Genomic DNA, 21,726 nt, shown 5'->3' on the forward strand with positions numbered 1-21,726 from the left:
AATATGACACTGATATAACAAATTACAAGTTACAGTTTATTATAACAGCTTATGTACAAATTAAATATGAGTTGCTAGAGAGTAATTGTAATTTCTGAGTTCGAGTAGAATAACGCAAGTTTGAATGGTCGAAAACGAAAGAGCAACTAACTCTCTATGAAAATGATGCTGCGAAGGAAAACTTGTGATGGGTGGATCCACGGACATCAGATGAGCTGATTCATTAAAGACAGGGTTTCGCTATGATAGTGAAAGAAATAGGCTTCGTTGGTAATTGGTTAATTTTCGAGGTTGGTGGGTGAGAAAGGGGCTAACTGTCACTGAGAGAAAGTGGCGAGTGGGAAGCATCATACGTGAGAAAACGAACTTTCCCGAATCTTCCCGTAGTAAACAGTAAACTGTTAGAAAACGAATTACTAAAGAGGTGTTTGTTGGATCTGAAGGGCCTTAGCTGGAAATTGCTAAAATTTATGATGGGTCCTTGAGGCTATTGAGAGTACGCCGTGAGGATGTGCGGACATCTGATTGCCAGCCAGCCGGCGGTATGTGGCCTGGTCTAGGTAGAGAGCCGGCCGAAGTAACAATAAGTTTACATTAAATATCCTGCAACTTTTATATATATTTTCAAATTGGCAATATAAATAGGACAATATTATCATGGTGCTAACAAAATGTTTTATATACAACACACAATATGAATATTAAAGTTTTCTGTGACTTATGTAAATACTTTACCAAGCCACTGTATATATCAATATTAACAGTATGTTTTTGCATCTGTAGCCATAAAATAGAAGTAAATTTTCAAAATATTCTTAGATATTGTGTATTAAGTTGTTGCTGACATCCTGTAAAGTAATGTGTCAAAATATTTTATTATCTTCGTTACCTCGCTTCTCTTCATATTGTATAAATATTTGCTGAACACAAACCAGACCTTTCTGAATACCACACTGCTCTTCAAACTGGATATACATTTTGAACGAGATTCTCATGCTTTTACATAGTGATGTTTAAACAAGTGCTTTCTTCAGGACATTCCTATAAATTCATTTATGAAATAAGCACTCTATGAAATTAAAAATATCAACTTTTTTAAAGTTATTATTATCGCACAACTTGTCTTCTACAGAGTATTTCTTTTCAAATGCAAACCTTACCATGCAAATGGGCATAATATTTTATTCCGAGGAACTTAATGAGATATATCGTTCTATTTTAGAATGAATAGTATAAGACAGATTTACCTACAAAATTCTTGTGCAGTCTGATTTTTTTGCTTCACAGGTTGCAGGCAATTGATCGTAAACCAGCTGGAGAAACCGGCTAAACTGGGGCAATAAGCAATGAGGTAACCCACGTGCGATTACATCACGAATCGCAAATATTATATCCACAGATGAATAGACCGTAGGCTTATCGTACCATCCATATTTCTGTGTCCAAAGTTTATGACTACATTTTACCAATGTCAGAAGCACCACGAAGACCCAACGGTCGAAGAGGTAGGTTGATTTAACTTCCCTTTGTTTTACACATTCGGTACTTCCAGTAACTTTTGAATTTTTATTTTTTTGGCAAGTACCACGTTCTCTTGGTTTTGTTTCTTCCTTTTTAAGTAATTATTATTATTCGATTTCTCTCTCACATCATACTTGTTTTCAAATGCAGATTTTATGATGCAGAGAGGCATAATATTGGATTCTTTGGAATTTAATAAGGCGTAACATTTAACTTTAGAATGAATAGTATAAGGTGTTAGATCTGGCTGTAAATCGTTTATGTGACGACGTACAGGTATCGCAGCTAAAGTTCCTTTACCAATACCTTGTAGGAATATCAAGATAAACCAATTTGTCACCATTAAGATTCTACCACGTAGCAATTTGCCGTCCGGGAATTGTATTTGCTTATTTTGTTTGGCACTTATTTTGTGCATTATTGACGATAACGTGGTCAATTCGACAAGCTCGTGTACGTAATTTATCCATATAATCGTCCCAGAAATTTTGTCCCCTATTTTTTTATTATCAGAGTAATGATTCTTAGACACTATACCTAGCAAGTTATTCTGTAATTGAACAACCAAACCATCAGCCGTAATTTTTTCAATCTTTCCAGTAACTCTCTGCCCTAATTTTACAGATGAAATTGGTCTGTTTTTGTAATATGAATTACTTGAAAGTTCTACTAATTTATTAAAATACAGGATCAATGTATCCAATGCTGCCACCATTCGACTTTTAGGATCAGATAGATCATCGTATATTTTCTTTAGCGACAATGTTAGTCCTAATTGTTGTTCTTTCTTGTTAATAGAAAATATTTTTGCCATTAAAATTTGGTTTGTGTGCAGTAGATTAAAATTACTAACGTTACTATAGGACACATATCCAAATGGCGTACATTCTGAAACTGGTAAAATTAGTCTTATACCATCTGGCTCCATATCTTTGATCGTACAAGGTATACAGTCTCCTATTTTCAGTTTCTCAAAATTCCTGTATCTTCCTTGAGTTACAATAGTCCTAGTTAAAATTAAATTAGGTACTGTAGCAAATACAAGAGCTGAAAGTGTATCACCAGGAACATATTTTGATGCCAGTAGAGCTGCAATCTCCATACAAGGTGACATGTGACCAGCTGGTAAAAATCCTGTACTAACAGTTTGTCCTTCATTTCTACTGATTCTTAAATATAACCCTTGAGTGGATGATTCTATTATTGTGCCTTCTACTTCTTCACCAATATCGAATGCTGCTTTTTCAACTTGTATGTCCTGATTAACCATTTTTACAGTTATCTCTCCCGAATCTGTGTTCACTGTTTGAACTTTTACCAAAATTGTTTGTCCAATCGAACAGTTCCAATTTACGTTAGATGTTTCCGTGTCGAGAGCAGTATGTGAAATCCAACCTTTAACATCCCCGAAGAACTTTACCAATATTCCACGCTTATGTATTTGAATGATAGTTGCGTGGTGTTTCGAGTCAATTTTCGCGTCTTGTATGTTCGCTAAAATGGGCAAGTCACTCGTTATTAAAGACCTTTTCAAAGTGAGATATACTTTTTTCCGGCCTATATGAACGAACAAGACTCTTGCTTCTACTTCTTCGTCGACTTTCAGCTTGTTTAAGGCACTTAAACCTTCGTCAGATATATGATCTGGTGCAATTTGTCCATTAAATTTACCAAGTTGTACATTAACGAAACCATTCACTTTGTCAATATCTGTAATCTTTACATTTACCATGTCGCCAGGTTTAAAATCAGACAATGAAAAGTACTTCTGTTCCAGCAGCGAACGCTGCATGGTACAGAGATAAATTCCATCTAACCAGCTGTATGATAATATTCTGCATTTATGTGTAGTACCAGGTGCAAATTTTTCAATGATTTTATTATATTCAACACCTGTTCTTTTCAAGGAAACGAATCCCCGTATTCCATTCTTAGTTAATTGTAGTACTATTCCACGAGATTCTCTGAATAGAACAGTAGCTCCTTCTACAACATCTCCAGGCTTAATAGTATTGTCTCTAGATTTATCTATCGTCGAGCTAAAGTATGCAAATTTGATGGTCGGCAAAATATATAATAATGTTCCAGTAATTGTCAGACTATTTGAATATTTAGATAAGGGCTCGTCTAAATATATTTGATTTATGAATCCTATATTGTTTTCATTTAATGAAACACATAAGCCATTAGACAACACTTTCTTTATAGAAAGATCAAATTTTGTGCCTGGCATCATGCTGTCCAATGATTTAATTTCTGTTTCACAAATAGTCTTAACAAGCTTCCGTTTCAAAGTTAATGTAATCGTCGATGTATTCTCATTATTTTTAACTTCTTTAACATAGCATAGAAGCTGTTTACCTGGAACTACATAAGACTTCTTAGTAATAATCGTTAGTTTTTTTCATAAATGTATATATTATTTAAATTTACTTACACAAACATTTTTCACTGCCACTTTCCTTAGTAGGAATAAACGCTCTTACGTTTATTAAACCTGTGTCTACCAGATAACCATGATCTTCTATACTACTAATAGTACATACTATTTTTGAGCCAATATCTAAATAAGCAACATCTAAACTTTGATTTATTAGACTGGGCTCAAGAGATATCGCAATTTGCAATATCTCTTGCGATTGTATAGCTTTTACATAACATACGACGTAATCTCCATAGGTATATAACTCAGGAAGGGACTTAAATTCGTTTGTCTCAGAATCCTGTGATTTGACAAAATTTTGCAACAAATTTGTGTAACATTCACTGATATCTGTAATTTGGGCACGACCTACTAAGCCGCCTGGCAAAGATATCAGCAAATCATAGTTTGTCACTTCAGAAATACATCCTAATACCACTAATCCTTCAGATATTGTTGCATATGATAATCGTTCTGCAGTGTTGGGAACAAAATTTGGTTCCTCTTCGTCTTGTTTCTTTGCCCTCTGTTTCTCACGATTCCTTTTACCAATTTTCTCATATTTGCCAAATAACTATTAACGTACAAATATTGAATAAGTAATTTTAAGATATTAAAATATGATGGATATATGTAATAAATTTACCAAATCTGATGCTTTCCTTTCTCGAACTTCTTTTCCACCTCTTAAAAGATTTTTCGACGTCATCTATGAAAAATAATTATGTTACTATTATATACATTATAAAAAGAAAATTTACAAAATCTGTAGAAATGTATAACTATAAAGTACCGAGATAAAGTATGTAGTTGGTGGGTCGTGCTAAATGCTGAAGAAACACTCGAGTATAGTTAACAATATATATTTATTAACAAATACTCTATATGTACACTTTGCGTAAAACTCGCGATTACTATGAGCGGTTCGCGATTACAAGTTGGACTTGGACACGATAGAAGTTATGATGATGATTGCTTAAGATGTGGAGGAACTCGGGTCAACTATTACTGCTAACTACCAACTATCGACTCTGACTGCCGTCTAACGACTGACATTCCGTCACGATGATGCTGCAGAGGAAAACTATGGTGGGATATGTCTAAGGATACGAGATCATCGGATTCGTCGAGAAAGGCCTTCGTTAAGAAAGTGGGGGATATGGACGTTGAAGAAGGATACTAACCGCCCTCGAGAGAAATTTGCTAGCGGGAAGTATCATACGTGAGAAAAGCAGATTTCCCGTATTTTTCTGGAGTAGATAATAAATTAAGGAATGTTAAAACTACAACATATTTGATCTGTTTGATGGACCTTGACTACAGAAATCCTAACATTTATGGCGGGTTCTTAAGCTAGTTGAAGGTATGCAATCATCTTGTCCGAGGGATAGAGCCTGCTTTGTATTGCAAGGAACAGAAACCGTTGGAAGGTTTATTGTCGAGTGCCGCTAGTAATTGTTTCACGTAGTTCAAACGTTTCGCAAGTAAAATGATAATGATAAAGTAAATAATATTTCCGATATGATAGACTATGTAAACTTTATTACACAAAATCAGCAGTATAAGCAGTATAATATAGAGAGTATAGAAACGCCAATATACATCGCTGCTCTGACACTAGAGAGGAAAGGAGAAAGAAAAAGCAAGAGAAACGAGATATAAGAAAACGAAGATAACCGAAGTTAAAAGTATGTTTACGTTCTGTCTACAATAGAAGCTATAAGCACGATCAGAGCGGCGATAAAGACTATTAAAAATAACTTTCTTTCGGATAAGATTGGATAATTAAGTAAAAAAGATTTATTTTTCAATAAGAAAAACTGGTAATTATTTACAAAGTGGACGATTTATCTGATTTCAATAACCTTTGATTTTTTTTTTTTTTTTTGATACACCCGATTTCTCTCTCACACAATACTTCTTTACAAATGCAGATTTTATGATGCAGAGAGGTATACTATCGGATTCTTTGGAATTTAATAAGACGTAACATTTAACTTCAGTGTCAAGCTTTTCCTCGTTTCCCGTTATACAGGATGCCGAGTTCCCCGAAAGAGAATGTTTTCTTTTGGGGTAGAAAAATGGTTTTCCTTTTCGAAGGCCTTGCGTCGGGGTTTATTCTTTGACGACGTCCTGGCCTCGAACGTCGCAGTCGTCGAAACTTTCTTCGTGGCTATGAGCCGCTATGAGTAGGAATTTCAAGGGAGCACTTGGTCAATAGATCCTGTGTGGTCAATGCACCATCAATGTACAATCGAAGATACTGAGAACAATAGTCAACGCCCCATGGTATGTCAGAGACGAGGATATACGTAAAGACTTAACAATACCAACGGTCAGAGAAGAAATCGGCTTGTACGCAGAAAAATACAAGGAAAGGACGGCAACACATCCAAACCAGCTAGCTGCTGAAGCGAACAAAACTCATAGAAAGAAGACTAAAAAGAAAACACCCTACTGACCTCACTAAAGAAATGAAATAGTCAAACTCGAAGATGGTATCCCGCTGGGGGTAGCCATCCACATGTTATATAGCAATTAAACTAGAAAAATTTACCGAATGTCCAGCTGGACAAGTTGTAAAGTATAAATTAAATAATAATAATTAAAAAATAAACAGTATGCATTTGTCACGACCGGCATACTTCAAACCCGATGAACTGATAACGGAGATAAAGATGTGGCGGCACTCGGCGACTAAGTATATCGCCGAAGTGCCTAATGAGTCACCAGTATTCCAACGGTTCTTCCGTCGAATGTTCGAAACGAAGGCGTGCGTGGCAACGGTCAAGGACGCCTAACGAACGCGTGGATAGTGGGGATATTGTGGGATGACAGAGAAAAAAGAAACAGATCCGATCGAAAGTCAAATTGTAAGAGCTTCAGTCTCGGAAAGTCACGACTGGAGTTCAGAAGTAAATTGTAGTTAGTGTAAACCAAGTGTTAAGAAATAAATTCTCTCTTTTTTATTTTACGTGACACATTGTTCGCTTCAAACTTCTTCATAAGAGCACGTCAGTCGAGAGTACGCACCATATCTGAGCGTGCTGTTAATTTAAGCGTTATCCTTTGTATTTCCCGAAGGAATTGCGTTACTCTATGGAACTGTTACATCAGAACACTTTAAAAAATATGTATGTTTATTTTCATTTATTAGTCGTTAAAATATTAATGCGGAAAAAGAAGATAAAGTATTCTGAAAAATAGAATAATTATTCCATACTTTCAAATACAAGTATCTGCATTTAAAATTTGTAGCATAAATATGAAGTAATATACAGAAATAGAGAAAAAATTTTCTTTCTTTGTTCAACTGTGAGAAAAAACGTCATTGTTTATGCAGACAAATTAATAAATTTTTCATCTTGCTTGTTTGCAGCTAGTTCTTGTCGTTACATATCTCATTTTTTCCGCAGTTTAACGACAAGATTATAGAAATGTTTTTTTTTATTTTTATTTATAATTTGCTTTTTCTTCTTTATAGTTACAAAAATTTACTTTTTTGTTATTTTTTTTATAATTTGTCGATTATCATCCACGGTTCAACACTATGGAAACAAATTCAACACTGGAATGCTATGAAGAATAAGATTAGACATTTGGTACTATGCAGCCTTTTCACTAGTCAACAGATACCTTTGTCACGTAGAAGATATAGAAAATCGTGAAATTAATAGATTATCGGTTGTTTCCTTAATTACTAATCAATTATTCTGAATTATTTCACGTTTATTATTAGTTTGAACGTTTCACAATTAAAGTGAAATATTGAGACTTTAGATATGATAATCTATGTAAAATTGTTCAGAATACTATAACAGAGTGTGTGGAGTGCTGATTTTGGGAAGATTTATAGACTAAGGTTTGGTCCCTCTGGAAGGGTTGTCCCTGGGTATCTGTCAGAAATGGCTATCCTCTTTCTATCTTCTAGGCCTGGGACACTATCTGGTTATTGTCTAGATGGCCGTGGCCTCCAAAATGTCACCTTCACGCTGAACAAAAATCACAACGGTGTCAAACCATTTCTAACATCTCACGTCTCCGTATCCATTGCAGTAAAGCTTCCCGAGTTACAGCTTTCAACTTTTGACGCATACTTCGAAAATTGGATCCCATTCCACGACAATTGACTGTCAACATTGTATATCAATAATCAACCGGAATGGAAATTTTTTTCCCATTCAAAAATTAGAATATTTTGGATCGGCTTCGTTCGTGTAGGATGAGAGGGGAAGTACATTATAGCGCGGCTGTGGCGTACGCGTGAACCGTTAAGAAGCGAAGAAACAATGCATATATACACTGCATACACACACGGCCGGCCATAAGCACTACGACATTTATTGACGTTTAATACAGAAACGTTTAATACTTGTTATAATTACTAATAAATATGACAAATAGCTGTACTATTACTTATGTCCGTTTTATCATGCAAACCAATTTTCTTTCCAAATTCTTTTACATAATTAACTATCGTGGGCAAAACACGCAATTTAAAATAAAAGGCGTACTATTTCGTTTTGTTGAACCAAAGGAAACGATTGGCTCGCATTTCAGCAGAAACTTTTTTATAATGAATATATTTATAAATTAAATACGTGTACAAAATTCACATTTAGAAAAGACCTATTGAAAAACAAAATCTTTGTAACTATATTTTGTTTTCAATTAAGCGTGTATTAGTGAGAGTAAATAATTTTTATTTATTCGTTAACATAAACATTTATATCGCTTTATATTATAATTGTTTACAAGGTTGATATTGGTTAATATGTTTTTCTACTAACATATGTACCTGCAGGATAATCCAAAATAATAGTAAGAATTTTAATGACATTTTATAATTAATGTGTAGATATTTATTATTCATTGTTTGACATTAGAAGAGGTAGTACTTATTTTTAGAACACTTGTAAAATGCCGAAGAATGAGAGGACACTAGCAGCGAGTCAATACCAGTCAGCTAGAAACATTTACCGAATGTCCAGCTGGACAAATTGTAAAGTACAAATTAGATAAATAAAAAAAAAAAAAAAAAAAAACAATAATGCTCTTCTAATCAGTTGTTTGTTGAGAATCGACGGTATAGAGTATTTGTCGTAATTAAATTTCTACGTGGTAATATCAAACCTATTTTTTAAATATATTCAATGAAATGTGTCGTGAAAATCGCAGTCCGCACAGATGGTAATCTATTCAAATATTTTTAATTCATAAAGTTAATAGATCTAGCGTTACATATTACAAGGTGCACAGTATACTAACATTTCCTTACGCGAAGCTAAACTATTCTTTTTTCGTGGTAGAGCTAATGTATTTGCCAAACAAAATCTCTTCAAATGTAGCTCTCTTAAAGATTTAACTTTAAGCCAAAATCTTGATTAGCGATAATATACATAGTTTACTTTATTTTCTAGCTAAAGAGCGAAACGCTTTCTTTGAATTGACAACAATACAGAGAGTCAGTTGGTATTCGTCATTCATTCGGTAATGATTGTCAATCATCCAATAGTTAATATTCATCAACCGTACATAGTCAGTCATACAGTTATAATCAATCAAATAGTTAATTCAGGAGTTATTCTTCAGTCAAGAACAAGTTAATTAAAATTTCGTAATTATAAATCACGCCGATTAATGAGTTGAAATTAGTTTGTCAGGGTTCAGTTAACTGACAGTTTTGTATACTTAATCAGTATTAAGTGCGATTGACATTACACGTAATATTCATTACGCGATATTACAAACGCGATATTCATCAATAAGTGACATTAAATTTTTGATGGCTGTGGTGGGATGCGCTTTTCGCAGAGGATTAAAGTTACTACGAGTATTGTAATAACGTAAACGAGAAATATGTCGGTCACACGAGAAACATTGAACGAAGACACGATCGTGACATTAAATTTTTGTAACCTAATATGTTTTGTAATATAAATTAACATAATACAGATACCGATTCAGTGCTTAACGAAACATAGTACGTATTCATTTTTTGTTGTAACACATTATTTAATATTCCATCTTGCGATGTTGGTTTGGGTGAAAAGTTGGCTGATTCCTCCAACTGTAATGCTTTAGTAATATTTTTCATTAATTCTACCTTTCCGAACGCTGTTCTAACTTATATACATTTTTTTCTTTTTTGTAATTATTTAGTCCTAGCTATTCGTGGTCTAGTTTGTTGGTTTTGCGATCGTTATGTATCCATACTTTATCTTTTACTTGGAATATCGTTTGCGTTTTGATAATTTTTCGAATCTGATCTCCCTGATATCGCTTTTTGTTTAATTCGGTAATTTTACTTTGACTATATAGGCGTTATATCGATTTTTCCAGAGCTTAAATAATTGTTCTTTAGTTAGGGTGAGGGTGTTTGATGTTGAGGATGGCGTATTAGCTTGTCGTCCAAATGTCAGTTCGAAAGGGGTATGTCCGGTCGTTTCGTATACTGAAGTATTATATCCCATACATATTAGTTTTAGGTTTTCGTCCCAATCGTTTCGTCGGTCGATTTTAAAATCTTTCACGGCCTGAATCTTTTTGGGATTGAAATTTACTCCTTCTTTTGTTACTACTTGTCTTAGATATTCTAACTCTGGTTTCAAAAATTCGCATTTGTCCGGTTGTATTTTTAATCCTAAATTTTGTAGTCTGTCTAATATAATAGCTAGATTTCGGTTATGCTCTTAGATGGTGCTTCTGAATATTATGATGTCTAGGTATACGAAACAGTTACTTCCTACTAATCCCCGTAGCGCAGTATCCATCATGCGTTGGAAGGTTGGCCGTACGTTTTTGAGTCCGAAGGGAATACGATTATAGTTTTTTTTTTTTATTATTTAATTTTTACTTTACAATTTGTCCAGCTGGACATTTGGTTAATTTTTCTAACTTAATTGCTAAATAACACGTGGATGGCTACTCCCCGCGGGATACCGTCTTCAAGTTTGACTATTTTATTTCTTTATTGAGGTCAGTGGAGTGTTTTCTTTTTAGTCTTCTTTCTATGAGAGTCTTGTTCGCTTCAGCAGCCAGCTGGTTTGGATGTGTCGCCGTTCTTTCCTTGTATTTTTCGACGTACCTCCCGATTTCTTCGTTGACCGTTGGTATTTATAAGTCTTTCCGTATATCCTCGTCTCTGACATACCATGGGGCGTTGACTGTTGTTCTGAGTATCTTCGATTGTAGCGACTATAGTTTATTTATGTGGCTCATTGCTGTTGAATAAATATATACTCATTCTGATGTAGTACTAAAGAAGTTGATTACTAACAACAATACTTCGCAAAACGCTTTTACAAACTACGAAAAATTACGTTGATCGCACAATTTCCTTAGTTGGAGATTGTTCACTCGGCTTAGATTCTGGAAAATTCAGGATTAACGCGAAACAAGAATCATTTCTATGAAAAGTCGTAAGACAGCAATAGCATATTTTCGACTTTTTACACAAAGAATTACGTATGTACTTACCTTAATATATCAAGGACTTTTTTGTTACAAGAATGGATGAGCTACATGCACATTTATCTTCTATATCTATCTTGTATATTTTATATACATGCTTATACGCATACATATAGATATACATGCTCTATTACGTTACGATAAGCCCAATTGTTAGGTTAAAAATAAGTAAAAAATGTGTAGAATTCGTTTTTCTTAGATCGTATGTAATATCAATTGTCGTAGAATATCGAGACTCTGTGTAAGTAATACACATTTTGAGTGGATCCGTTAACTTTCCCACGATCAATCTGTTAAGTTACGAGACGAGAAATTTTTAACTTACAATAAAAATGTATGAGCTTACCTTCGTTTATCTTCCGACGTATACGATTTTTCAAAGATTTGTAGCGGCACTAGGCCGCAGAGAACAATTATCTCTCCAACGGTTTCTTCGGTACATAGTAAAGCATCGCTGGAACACTGTTTACAAAAGACCGACGAAACACATACACGATAAAGCGTAGATGCTGACAGGCCGAAAGTGTCGGGAAACTTCAATAGGTCTAATGGTGCATCGATATCCCTTTCGTTCTTCGGTCAAATAATCGGAAGAAGGCTTATATAATAATAATAGCAGATGATTGCGAATACGTGCGTAGTAGGGATATTGAAAGATGACAAAGCGAAGAAAAGCTTATCACTGGAGGTCTAGGGTACATTGACCACACAGGATCTATTGACCAAGTGCTCCCTTGAAATTCCTACTGTAGCGGCTCATAGCCACGAAGAAAGTTTCGACGACTGCGACGTTCGAGGCCAGGACGTCGTCAAAGAATAAACCCCGACGCAAGGCCTTCGAAAAGGAAAACCATTTTTCTACCCCAAAAGAAAACATTCTCTTTCGGGGAACTCGGCATCCTGTATAACGGGAAACGAGGAAAAGCTTGACACTGAAGTTAAATGTTACGTCTTATTAAATTCCAAAGAATCCGATAGTATACCTCTCTGCATCATAAAATCTGCATTTGTAAAGAAGTATTGTGTGAGAGAGAAATCGGGTGTATCAAAAAAAAAAAAAAAATCAAAGGTTATTGAAATCAGATAAATCGTCCACTTTGTAAATAATTACCAGTTTTTCTTATTGAAAAATAAATCTTTTTTACTTAATTATCCAATCTTATCCGAAAGAAAGTTATTTTTAATAGTCTTTATCGCCGCTCTGATCGTGCTTATAGCTTCTATTGTAGACAGAACGTAAACATACTTTTAACTTCGGTTATCTTCGTTTTCTTATATCTCGTTTCTCTTGCTTTTTCTTTCTCCTTTCCTCTCTAGTGTCAGAGCAGCGATGTATATTGGCGTTTCTATACTCTCTATATTATACTGCTTATACTGCTGATTTTGTGTAATAAAGTTTACATAGTCTATCATATCGGAAATATTATTTACTTTATCATTATCATTTTACTTGCGAAACGTTTGAACTACGTGAAACAATTACTAGCGGCACTCGACAATAAACCTTCCAACGGTTTCTGTTCCTTGCAATACAAAGCAGGCTCTATCCCTCGGACAAGATGATTGCATACCTTCAACTAGCTTAAGAACCCGCCATAAATGTTAGGATTTCTGTAGTCAAGGTCCATCAAACAGATCAAATATGTTGTAGTTTTAACATTCCTTAATTTATTATCTACTCCAGAAAAATACGGGAAATCTGCTTTTCTCACGTATGATACTTCCCGCTAGCAAATTTCTCTCGAGGGCGGTTAGTATCCTTCTTCAACGTCCATATCCCCCACTTTCTTAACGAAGGCCTTTCTCGACGAATCCGATGATCTCGTATCCTTAGACATATCCCACCATAGTTTTCCTCTGCAGCATCATCGTGACGGAATGTCAGTCGTTAGACGGCAGTCAGAGTCGATAGTTGGTAGTTAGCAGTAATAGTTGACCCGAGTTCCTCCACATCTTAAGCAATCATCATCATAACTTCTATCGTGTCCAAGTCCAACTTGTAATCGCGAACCGCTCATAGTAATCGCGAGTTTTACGCAAAGTGTACATATAGAGTATTTGTTAATAAATATATATTGTTAACTATACTCGAGTGTTTCTTCAGCATTTAGCACGACCCACCAACTACATACTTTATCTCGGTACTTTATAGTTATACATTTCTACAGATTTTGTAAATTTTCTTTTTATAATGTATATAATAGTAACATAATTATTTTTCATAGATGACGTCGAAAAATCTTTTAAGAGGTGGAAAAGAAGTTCGAGAAAGGAAAGCATCAGATTTGGTAAATTTATTACATATATCCATCATATTTTAATATCTTAAAATTACTTATTCAATATTTGTACGTTAATAGTTATTTGGCAAATATGAGAAAATTGGTAAAAGGAATCGTGAGAAACAGAGGGCAAAGAAACAAGACGAAGAGGAACCAAATTTTGTTCCCAACACTGCAGAACGATTATCATATGCAACAATATCTGAAGGATTAGTGGTATTAGGATGTATTTCTGAAGTGACAAACTATGATTTGCTGATATCTTTGCCAGGCGGCTTAGTAGGTCGTGCCCAAATTACAGATATCAATGAATGTTACACAAATTTGTTGCAAAATTTTGTCAAATCACAGGATTCTGAGACAAACGAATTTAAGTCCCTTCCTGAGTTATATACCTATGGAGATTACGTCGTATGTTATGTAAAAGCTATACAATCGCAAGAGATATTGCAAATTGCGATATCTCTTGAGCCCAGTCTAATAAATCAAAGTTTAGATGTTGCTTATTTAGATATTGGCTCAAAAATAGTATGTACTATTAGTAGTATAGAAGATCATGGTTATCTGGTAGACACAGGTTTAATAAACGTAAGAGCGTTTATTCCTACTAAGGAAAGTGGCAGTGAAAAATGTTTGTGTAAGTAAATTTAAATAATATATACATTTATGAAAAAAACTAACGATTATTACTAAGAAGTCTTATGTAGTTCCAGGTAAACAGCTTCTATGCTATGTTAAAGAAGTTAAAAATAATGAGAATACATCGACGATTACATTAACTTTGAAACGGAAGCTTGTTAAGACTATTTGTGAAACAGAAATTAAATCATTGGACAGCATGATGCCAGGCACAAAATTTGATCTTTCTATAAAGAAAGTGTTGTCTAATGGCTTATGTGTTTCATTAAATGAAAACAATATAGGATTCATAAATCAAATATATTTAGACGAGCCCTTATCTAAATATTCAAATAGTCTGACAATTACTGGAACATTATTATATATTTTGCCGACCATCAAATTTGCATACTTTAGCTCGACGATAGATAAATCTAGAGACAATACTATTAAGCCTGGAGATGTTGTAGAAGGAGCTACTGTTCTATTCAGAGAATCTCGTGGAATAGTACTACAATTAACTAAGAATGGAATACGGGGATTCGTTTCCTTGAAAAGAACAGGTGTTGAATATAATAAAATCATTGAAAAATTTGCACCTGGTACTACACATAAATGCAGAATATTATCATACAGCTGGTTAGATGGAATTTATCTCTGTACCATGCAGCGTTCGCTGCTGGAACAGAAGTACTTTTCATTGTCTGATTTTAAACCTGGCGACATGGTAAATGTAAAGATTACAGATATTGACAAAGTGAATGGTTTCGTTAATGTACAACTTGGTAAATTTAATGGACAAATTGCACCAGATCATATATCTGACGAAGGTTTAAGTGCCTTAAACAAGCTGAAAGTCGACGAAGAAGTAGAAGCAAGAGTCTTGTTCGTTCATATAGGCCGGAAAAAAGTATATCTCACTTTGAAAAGGTCTTTAATAACGAGTGACTTGCCCATTTTAGCGAACATACAAGACGCGAAAATTGACTCGAAACACCACGCAACTATCATTCAAATACATAAGCGTGGAATATTGGTAAAGTTCTTCGGGGATGTTAAAGGTTGGATTTCACATACTGCTCTCGACACGGAAACATCTAACGTAAATTGGAACTGTTCGATTGGACAAACAATTTTGGTAAAAGTTCAAACAGTGAACACAGATTCGGGAGAGATAACTGTAAAAATGGTTAATCAGGACATACAAGTTGAAAAAGCAGCATTCGATATTGGTGAAGAAGTAGAAGGCACAATAATAGAATCATCCACTCAAGGGTTATATTTAAGAATCAGTAGAAATGAAGGACAAACTGTTAGTACAGGATTTTTACCAGCTGGTCACATGTCACCTTGTATGGAGATTGCAGCTCTACTGGCATCAAAATATGTTCCTGGTGATACACTTTCAGCTCTTGTATTTGCTACAGTACCTAATTTAATTTTAACTAGGACTATTGTAACTCAAGGAAGATACAGGAATTTTGAGAAACTGAAAATAGGAGACTGTATACCTTGTACGATCAAAGATATGGAGCCAGATGGTATAAGACTAATTTTACCAGTTTCAGAATGTACGCCATTTGGATATGTGTCCTATAGTAACGTTAGTAATTTTAATCTACTGCACACAAACCAAATTTTAATGGCAAAAATATTTTCTATTAACAAGAAAGAACAACAATTAGGACTAACATTGTCGCTAAAGAAAATATACGATGATCTATCTGATCCTAAAAGTCGAATGGTGGCAGCATTGGATACATTGATCCTGTATTTTAATAAATTAGTAGAACTTTCAAGTAATTCATATTACAAAAACAGACCAATTTCATCTGTAAAATTAGGGCAGAGAGTTACTGGAAAGATTGAAAAAATTACGGCTGATGGTTTGGTTGTTCAATTACAGAATAACTTGCTAGGTATAGTGTCTAAGAATCATTACTCTGATAATAAAAAAATAGGGGACAAAATTTCTGGGACGATTATATGGATAAATTACGTACACGAGCTTGTCGAATTGACCACGTTATCGTCAATAATGCACAAAATAAGTGCCAAACAAAATAAGCAAATACAATTCCCGGACGGCAAATTGCTACGTGGTAGAATCTTAATGGTGACAAATTGGTTTATCTTGATATTCCTACAAGGTATTGGTAAAGGAACTTTAGCTGCGATACCTGTACGTCGTCACATAAACGATTTACAGCCAGATCTAACACCTTATACTATTCATTCTAAAGTTAAATGTTACGCCTTATTAAATTCCAAAGAATCCAATATTATGCCTCTCTGCATCATAAAATCTGCATTTGAAAACAAGTATGATGTGAGAGAGAAATCGAATAATAATAATTACTTAAAAAGGAAGAAACAAAACCAAGAGAACGTGGTACTTGCCAAAAAAATAAAAATTCAAAAGTTACTGGAAGTACCGAATGTGTAAAACAAAGGGAAGTTAAATCAACCTACCTCTTCGACCGTTGGGTCTTCGTGGTGCTTCTGACATTGGTAAAATGTAGTCATAAACTTTGGACACAGAAATATGGATGGTACGATAAGCCTACGGTCTATTCATCTGTGGATATAATATTTGCGATTCGTGATGTAATCGCACGTGGGTTACCTCATTGCTTATTGCCCCAGTTTAGCCGGTTTCTCCAGCTGGTTTACGATCAATTGCCTGCAACCTGTGAAGCAAAAAAATCAGACTGCACAAGAATTTTGTAGGTAAATCTGTCTTATACTATTCATTCTAAAATAGAACGATATATCTCATTAAGTTCCTCGGAATAAAATATTATGCCCATTTGCATGGTAAGGTTTGCATTTGAAAAGAAATACTCTGTAGAAGACAAGTTGTGCGATAATAATAACTTTAAAAAAGTTGATATTTTTAATTTCATAGAGTGCTTATTTCATAAATGAATTTATAGGAATGTCCTGAAGAAAGCACTTGTTTAAACATCACTATGTAAAAGCATGAGAATCTCGTTCAAAATGTATATCCAGTTTGAAGAGCAGTGTGGTATTCAGAAAGGTCTGGTTTGTGTTCAGCAAATATTTATACAATATGAAGAGAAGCGAGGTAACGAAGATAATAAAATATTTTGACACATTACTTTACAGGATGTCAGCAACAACTTAATACACAATATCTAAGAATATTTTGAAAATTTACTTCTATTTTATGGCTACAGATGCAAAAACATACTGTTAATATTGATATATACAGTGGCTTGGTAAAGTATTTACATAAGTCACAGAAAACTTTAATATTCATATTGTGTGTTGTATATAAAACATTTTGTTAGCACCATGATAATATTGTCCTATTTATATTGCCAATTTGAAAATATATATAAAAGTTGCAGGATATTTAATGTAAACTTATTGTTACTTCGGCCGGCTCTCTACCTAGACCAGGCCACATACCGCCGGCTGGCTGGCAATCAGATGTCCGCACATCCTCACGGCGTACTCTCAATAGCCTCAAGGACCCATCATAAATTTTAGCAATTTCCAGCTAAGGCCCTTCAGATCCAACAAACACCTCTTTAGTAATTCGTTTTCTAACAGTTTACTGTTTACTACGGGAAGATTCGGGAAAGTTCGTTTTCTCACGTATGATGCTTCCCACTCGCCACTTTCTCTCAGTGACAGTTAGCCCCTTTCTCACCCACCAACCTCGAAAATTAACCAATTACCAACGAAGCCTATTTCTTTCACTATCATAGCGAAACCCTGTCTTTAATGAATCAGCTCATCTGATGTCCGTGGATCCACCCATCACAAGTTTTCCTTCGCAGCATCATTTTCATAGAGAGTTAGTTGCTCTTTCGTTTTCGACCATTCAAACTTGCGTTATTCTACTCGAACTCAGAAATTACAATTACTCTCTAGCAACTCATATTTAGTTTGTACATAAGCTGTTATAATAAACTGTAACTTGTAATTTGTTATATCAGTGTCATATTCAATTTAACCACCTCTATTATCCTAACCGAAATAGGGGATCGATCATTTCGTGGTGTCGATTGTCTAATCGTAACGGGAATTTACGACTTCCGTTGACGTGCTTCCTCGCGATCGCGTCTCTCCGGGAGTAAACGAAATACTTATATTTAGTATAAAATTAATATACAGTATGTATAGTCATTTTAAGCGTATAATGTGTTATATTAAAAATGGTCCCACTGAATACTGAGACTTACTGATTTTATGAATGATTGTTTATTTAAATATTTTTATAATCTCTGCAAAATATATGTACATGTACTTGTACTAAATATCTTATAATTTCTGCATTCATTTTCAGAATCGTTTAAGATTTTAAAAATATAATTATGATAGTTGGATGTCAATACAGCATCAATGAAATTTGAAAATGTTTCGTATAATACGCGTATGGTAATCATAAAAGGTCTACCAACACTTTCAGAAGCCATGGAATAAAAGTGAAAGAACAAAATAAATTGACATGTTCTAATTATTTTTTTCATTTTGTGTCAATGTTTCGAGAACAATACAATTCATTTCTTCAGATCTGCCCAAGTTACGATTGGAATACGATTAGAAACTGGGGAGTTATAAATATGTCATCCAATAATTAGTATTAAAGTTTTTTTTTTAATATGAACTACATGAATTGATAGTTAAAGACAAGTTTGAATCGATCGATAGTCCAATTTAAAATTGGAATAATTTGACGCGATAAACGTGATTGGTAAACAAAATCCTTTTATAGCCGTGAGTGGCAACATTCGTTTCGAAGTTTCACCCTAGACAAACGAGATGGTACTTTCTTGTGCGTTAGCGCAGAATGCGTCTGCCAATGCGGAAATCGGCCATATTGTAATCGCTATATTATTTGCACGTTGTGTTAGCGAAATCAGTGGTGATAATCTCGTGGTGTCTCAAATGTTTAATAAACTAGGAGAGGGAAGCGTGGGAAAAAATGTAAATAACTCGAGTAGCAAACTCGGTCGGCGGCGAATTCACACTCGTACCAAATCGTGTCAAAGATTTTTCAAGTAAAAGCGAGCATCGTGACGTGATCTAGATATAAAACCCTATTGTAAAACGATCGTGTGTCTCGAGTCTCGTAGCATCGAGCGACTACTTTCAGACACATCGAATCGTAAATTCCGAGTATTCGTCACGGTGTGTGACGTTGCCGATAATTCCGTGCTATGGCCCGTGCTTTTCGGTATCGCGACGCATCACCTCTCCTTCCCTTATTCTTTTCGTAAAGTCTCCGTAAGAGCGTTAGCTAAAATTCTACTGTTGGTCTACGTAACACTGACGTTTTCTAGTGAAATCGTGTACACATTTACTTTGGACGAATTAATCAAGTGAAAACCCATATCTACTTGTGTAAGAGGCATACAGCCCGTGAGTATTTTCTATTTTATAAAGAATGGCTCGTATTTGTGAAATATGCGATTATATATATACGGGTCCGTAGGTTTTAACTTTGGAACATAAAAAATGTCAAAGGCACTGTGTTCAAATGAACGCGTCTTCTTTCTCTTTCTTTTCCATCTTGTCGTCCTATCACTCTATCCTTGTCTCTCCTCCGACCGTATCCCATTCTCGCGGTCTCTCTCTCACTCACTCACCACTCACTCACTCACTCACTCACTCACTCACTTACTGTCACTCTCCATTTCTTCCCTCCTGCGCCCAGTTTACCGTCTCTTTCTCGCGTTTTTTTACTCTCTAACCTCGTGAACGCGGGGTTAGGTTATAATAAAAAACACCATCGCGTCAGGCTGAAAACCTTACTTTAAGACATCAAAAATTGGTGACCAATCCATATACTGGGGGTGTATTGGTAGTATTGGTAGATAAACTTTTGGCATTCTAAAGGGAAGTTTAACCCTGCTGCAATCTTCGAATTTTTACACTTCAATTTTGTTTTAATTTTAGCAGTAAAAGAGATTTATAATATGTTGTTATTTCTCTATTTAGAGGTAGGATCACAATAGCCATTAGTTTATTCTTCGGAGAGGTTTATCACACCGTTCTGAGCTTAACGACCTTTATTGCACTTTCTTACATGGACTGAGTAAAAAAAAGACAAAAGAATTCCTTAAACCTATTGATTAAACGTATCGATTATATCTAGAACTATCTTCTAGTTACTATTTATTGTAACTAGCGCATCTGCATATAGATGGCGAGCGCGAACTCACGTTGTCATTTTCAACATAGTATTTTAAGAAAATATTTATCTTAAAATTGAGATGAGCAGTCATGCATACCAATAACAGTCTTTTCATATCTTACCTGAATTTGAAATATTTTTTAACATCAAAAAATACCACTGGATAAAAAATGATCGAAAGAACGCAGCAGGGTTAATTGAGCCAATGAACTTGAAAATTATATCGGCCTCGTATCAAAATCATGAATGTGCAAATTTTTCAGCAAAAAAGTTGGCACTTTTTAGTTTTAACTATATGAATTAAAGGTACAAATGACGATGGTACGAATAAGTGACGATGATTATGGTTTAAACTTGATTCTAGTTATTTTACGTTAAATTGTGAATCTCTATAATCTATTGAATCGCATATTTATGGCATTGCTACAAGAGAAACGATATCTTCGAGAAAGATAGGGAGAAATGGAAAATATATAGTATATATACAATGTCGAAAGAGCTGGCAAACCGTTTTGATCAAATCGTGATAAGAAAGCTTCGAATTATTTTAGATTTGAAAAACTATCCAAGATGGAAATCTTGATTTTAATACATTTAAATTCATACGATTGAGGAAAGAGAATTCAGAGTTAGATGAGAGAATAGGATACGTGTTGTACACGATTGTAATATTTTAGCAACATTTTCAATTCTTGTGACATATTGTATCGCGTAAATCTACTTGTTACTATAATCACAAATTGTGTCTCTTGGAAACGCAAAATAGAGATTCTTCATATTATAGTCTTGTATCCAAATAATAAACAATGTTTGTACGTCCCTTATCTTTTCTTTCTTCTTCCTTCATAGAGGTAGAGCCTATAACAGCAGGAAACGAGCAGAACGTTGATTTAAACGTATGCCGACATTAGAGGAGAAGAAGAAAATATTGGAGAAGAATTAGGAATAACCAAGGAAGAAACAGAAATTAGTTTTCACCATCCAACTTACCTATACCCGAATGCGATCTAGAGCTGCATCGCTAATGATAATTTTCCTCCTTTTGTAAACTACATAGAGAGTTAAGATCAGAATATTGTTAATAAACATATAACTAAATAAAATCGACTAAATTACTAGTTACAAGACATTGAAATTATTTATTTATTCCAAGAAAACTCTAATCCTTCTCGCGCTAGTACTCCTGCCCATAGCAGGCAGGCCGTAACGTGGAGTTTATTTATCAGTCGCATTAATACGGT

General features: G+C 34.6%; 2 protein-coding genes and 2 long non-coding RNA genes across 4 annotated transcripts; 2 read left to right on the plus strand and 2 right to left on the minus strand.

The window, feature by feature from the left end:
- Positions 1–241: 241 nt before the first annotated feature.
- On the minus strand, positions 242–1,246 carry LOC139994746 (uncharacterized). The gene is made up of 3 exons (XR_011801705.1): positions 1,161–1,246; positions 938–1,041; positions 242–848 (listed from the first exon to the last, which is right to left on the minus strand). It is a non-coding gene; the product is annotated as an uncharacterized lncRNA (long non-coding RNA).
- On the minus strand, positions 1,245–4,744 carry LOC139994745 (protein RRP5 homolog). Its single transcript, XM_072017659.1, has 4 exons — positions 4,737–4,744; positions 4,590–4,652; positions 3,959–4,517; positions 1,245–3,888 (listed from the first exon to the last, which is right to left on the minus strand). Exons 2-4 carry the CDS (start codon positions 4,650–4,652, stop codon positions 1,532–1,534), a joined length of 2,979 nt encoding a protein of 992 aa, XP_071873760.1. The 5' UTR covers positions 4,737–4,744; the 3' UTR covers positions 1,245–1,531.
- Positions 4,745–13,402: 8,658 nt separating this feature from the next.
- Positions 13,403–17,048, plus strand: LOC139994710 (protein RRP5 homolog). The gene is made up of 4 exons (XM_074112082.1): positions 13,403–13,557; positions 13,642–13,704; positions 13,777–14,335; positions 14,406–17,048. Exons 2-4 carry the CDS (start codon positions 13,642–13,644, stop codon positions 16,760–16,762), a joined length of 2,979 nt encoding a protein of 992 aa, XP_073968183.1. The 5' UTR covers positions 13,403–13,557; the 3' UTR covers positions 16,763–17,048.
- LOC139994713 (uncharacterized) lies at positions 17,048–18,052 on the plus strand. The gene is made up of 3 exons (XR_011801700.1): positions 17,048–17,133; positions 17,253–17,356; positions 17,446–18,052. It is a non-coding gene; the product is annotated as an uncharacterized lncRNA (long non-coding RNA).
- The last annotated feature ends 3,674 nt before the right edge of the window (positions 18,053–21,726 follow it).

This window comes from Bombus fervidus, chromosome 15 (assembly GCF_041682495.2).
Source record: "Bombus fervidus isolate BK054 chromosome 15, iyBomFerv1, whole genome shotgun sequence".
NCBI lineage: Eukaryota > Metazoa > Arthropoda > Insecta > Hymenoptera > Apidae > Bombus > Bombus fervidus.

Excerpts from the sequence above, each read along its gene's own strand:
- LOC139994710 (XM_074112082.1), top strand. The coding sequence starts at position 13,642 with ATGACGTCGAAAAATCTTTTAAGAGGTGGAAAAGAAGTTCGAGAAAGG. Across the intron at positions 13,705-13,776 it reads AAAGGAAAGCATCAGATTTG|TTATTTGGCAAATATGAGAA; the intron begins GTAAATTTATTA and ends GTACGTTAATAG. Across the intron at positions 14,336-14,405 it reads TGGCAGTGAAAAATGTTTGT|TTCCAGGTAAACAGCTTCTA; the intron begins GTAAGTAAATTT and ends AGTCTTATGTAG.
- LOC139994745 (XM_072017659.1), bottom strand. The coding sequence starts at position 4,652 with ATGACGTCGAAAAATCTTTTAAGAGGTGGAAAAGAAGTTCGAGAAAGG. Across the intron at positions 4,518-4,589 it reads AAAGGAAAGCATCAGATTTG|TTATTTGGCAAATATGAGAA; the intron begins GTAAATTTATTA and ends GTACGTTAATAG. Across the intron at positions 3,889-3,958 it reads TGGCAGTGAAAAATGTTTGT|TTCCAGGTAAACAGCTTCTA; the intron begins GTAAGTAAATTT and ends AGTCTTATGTAG.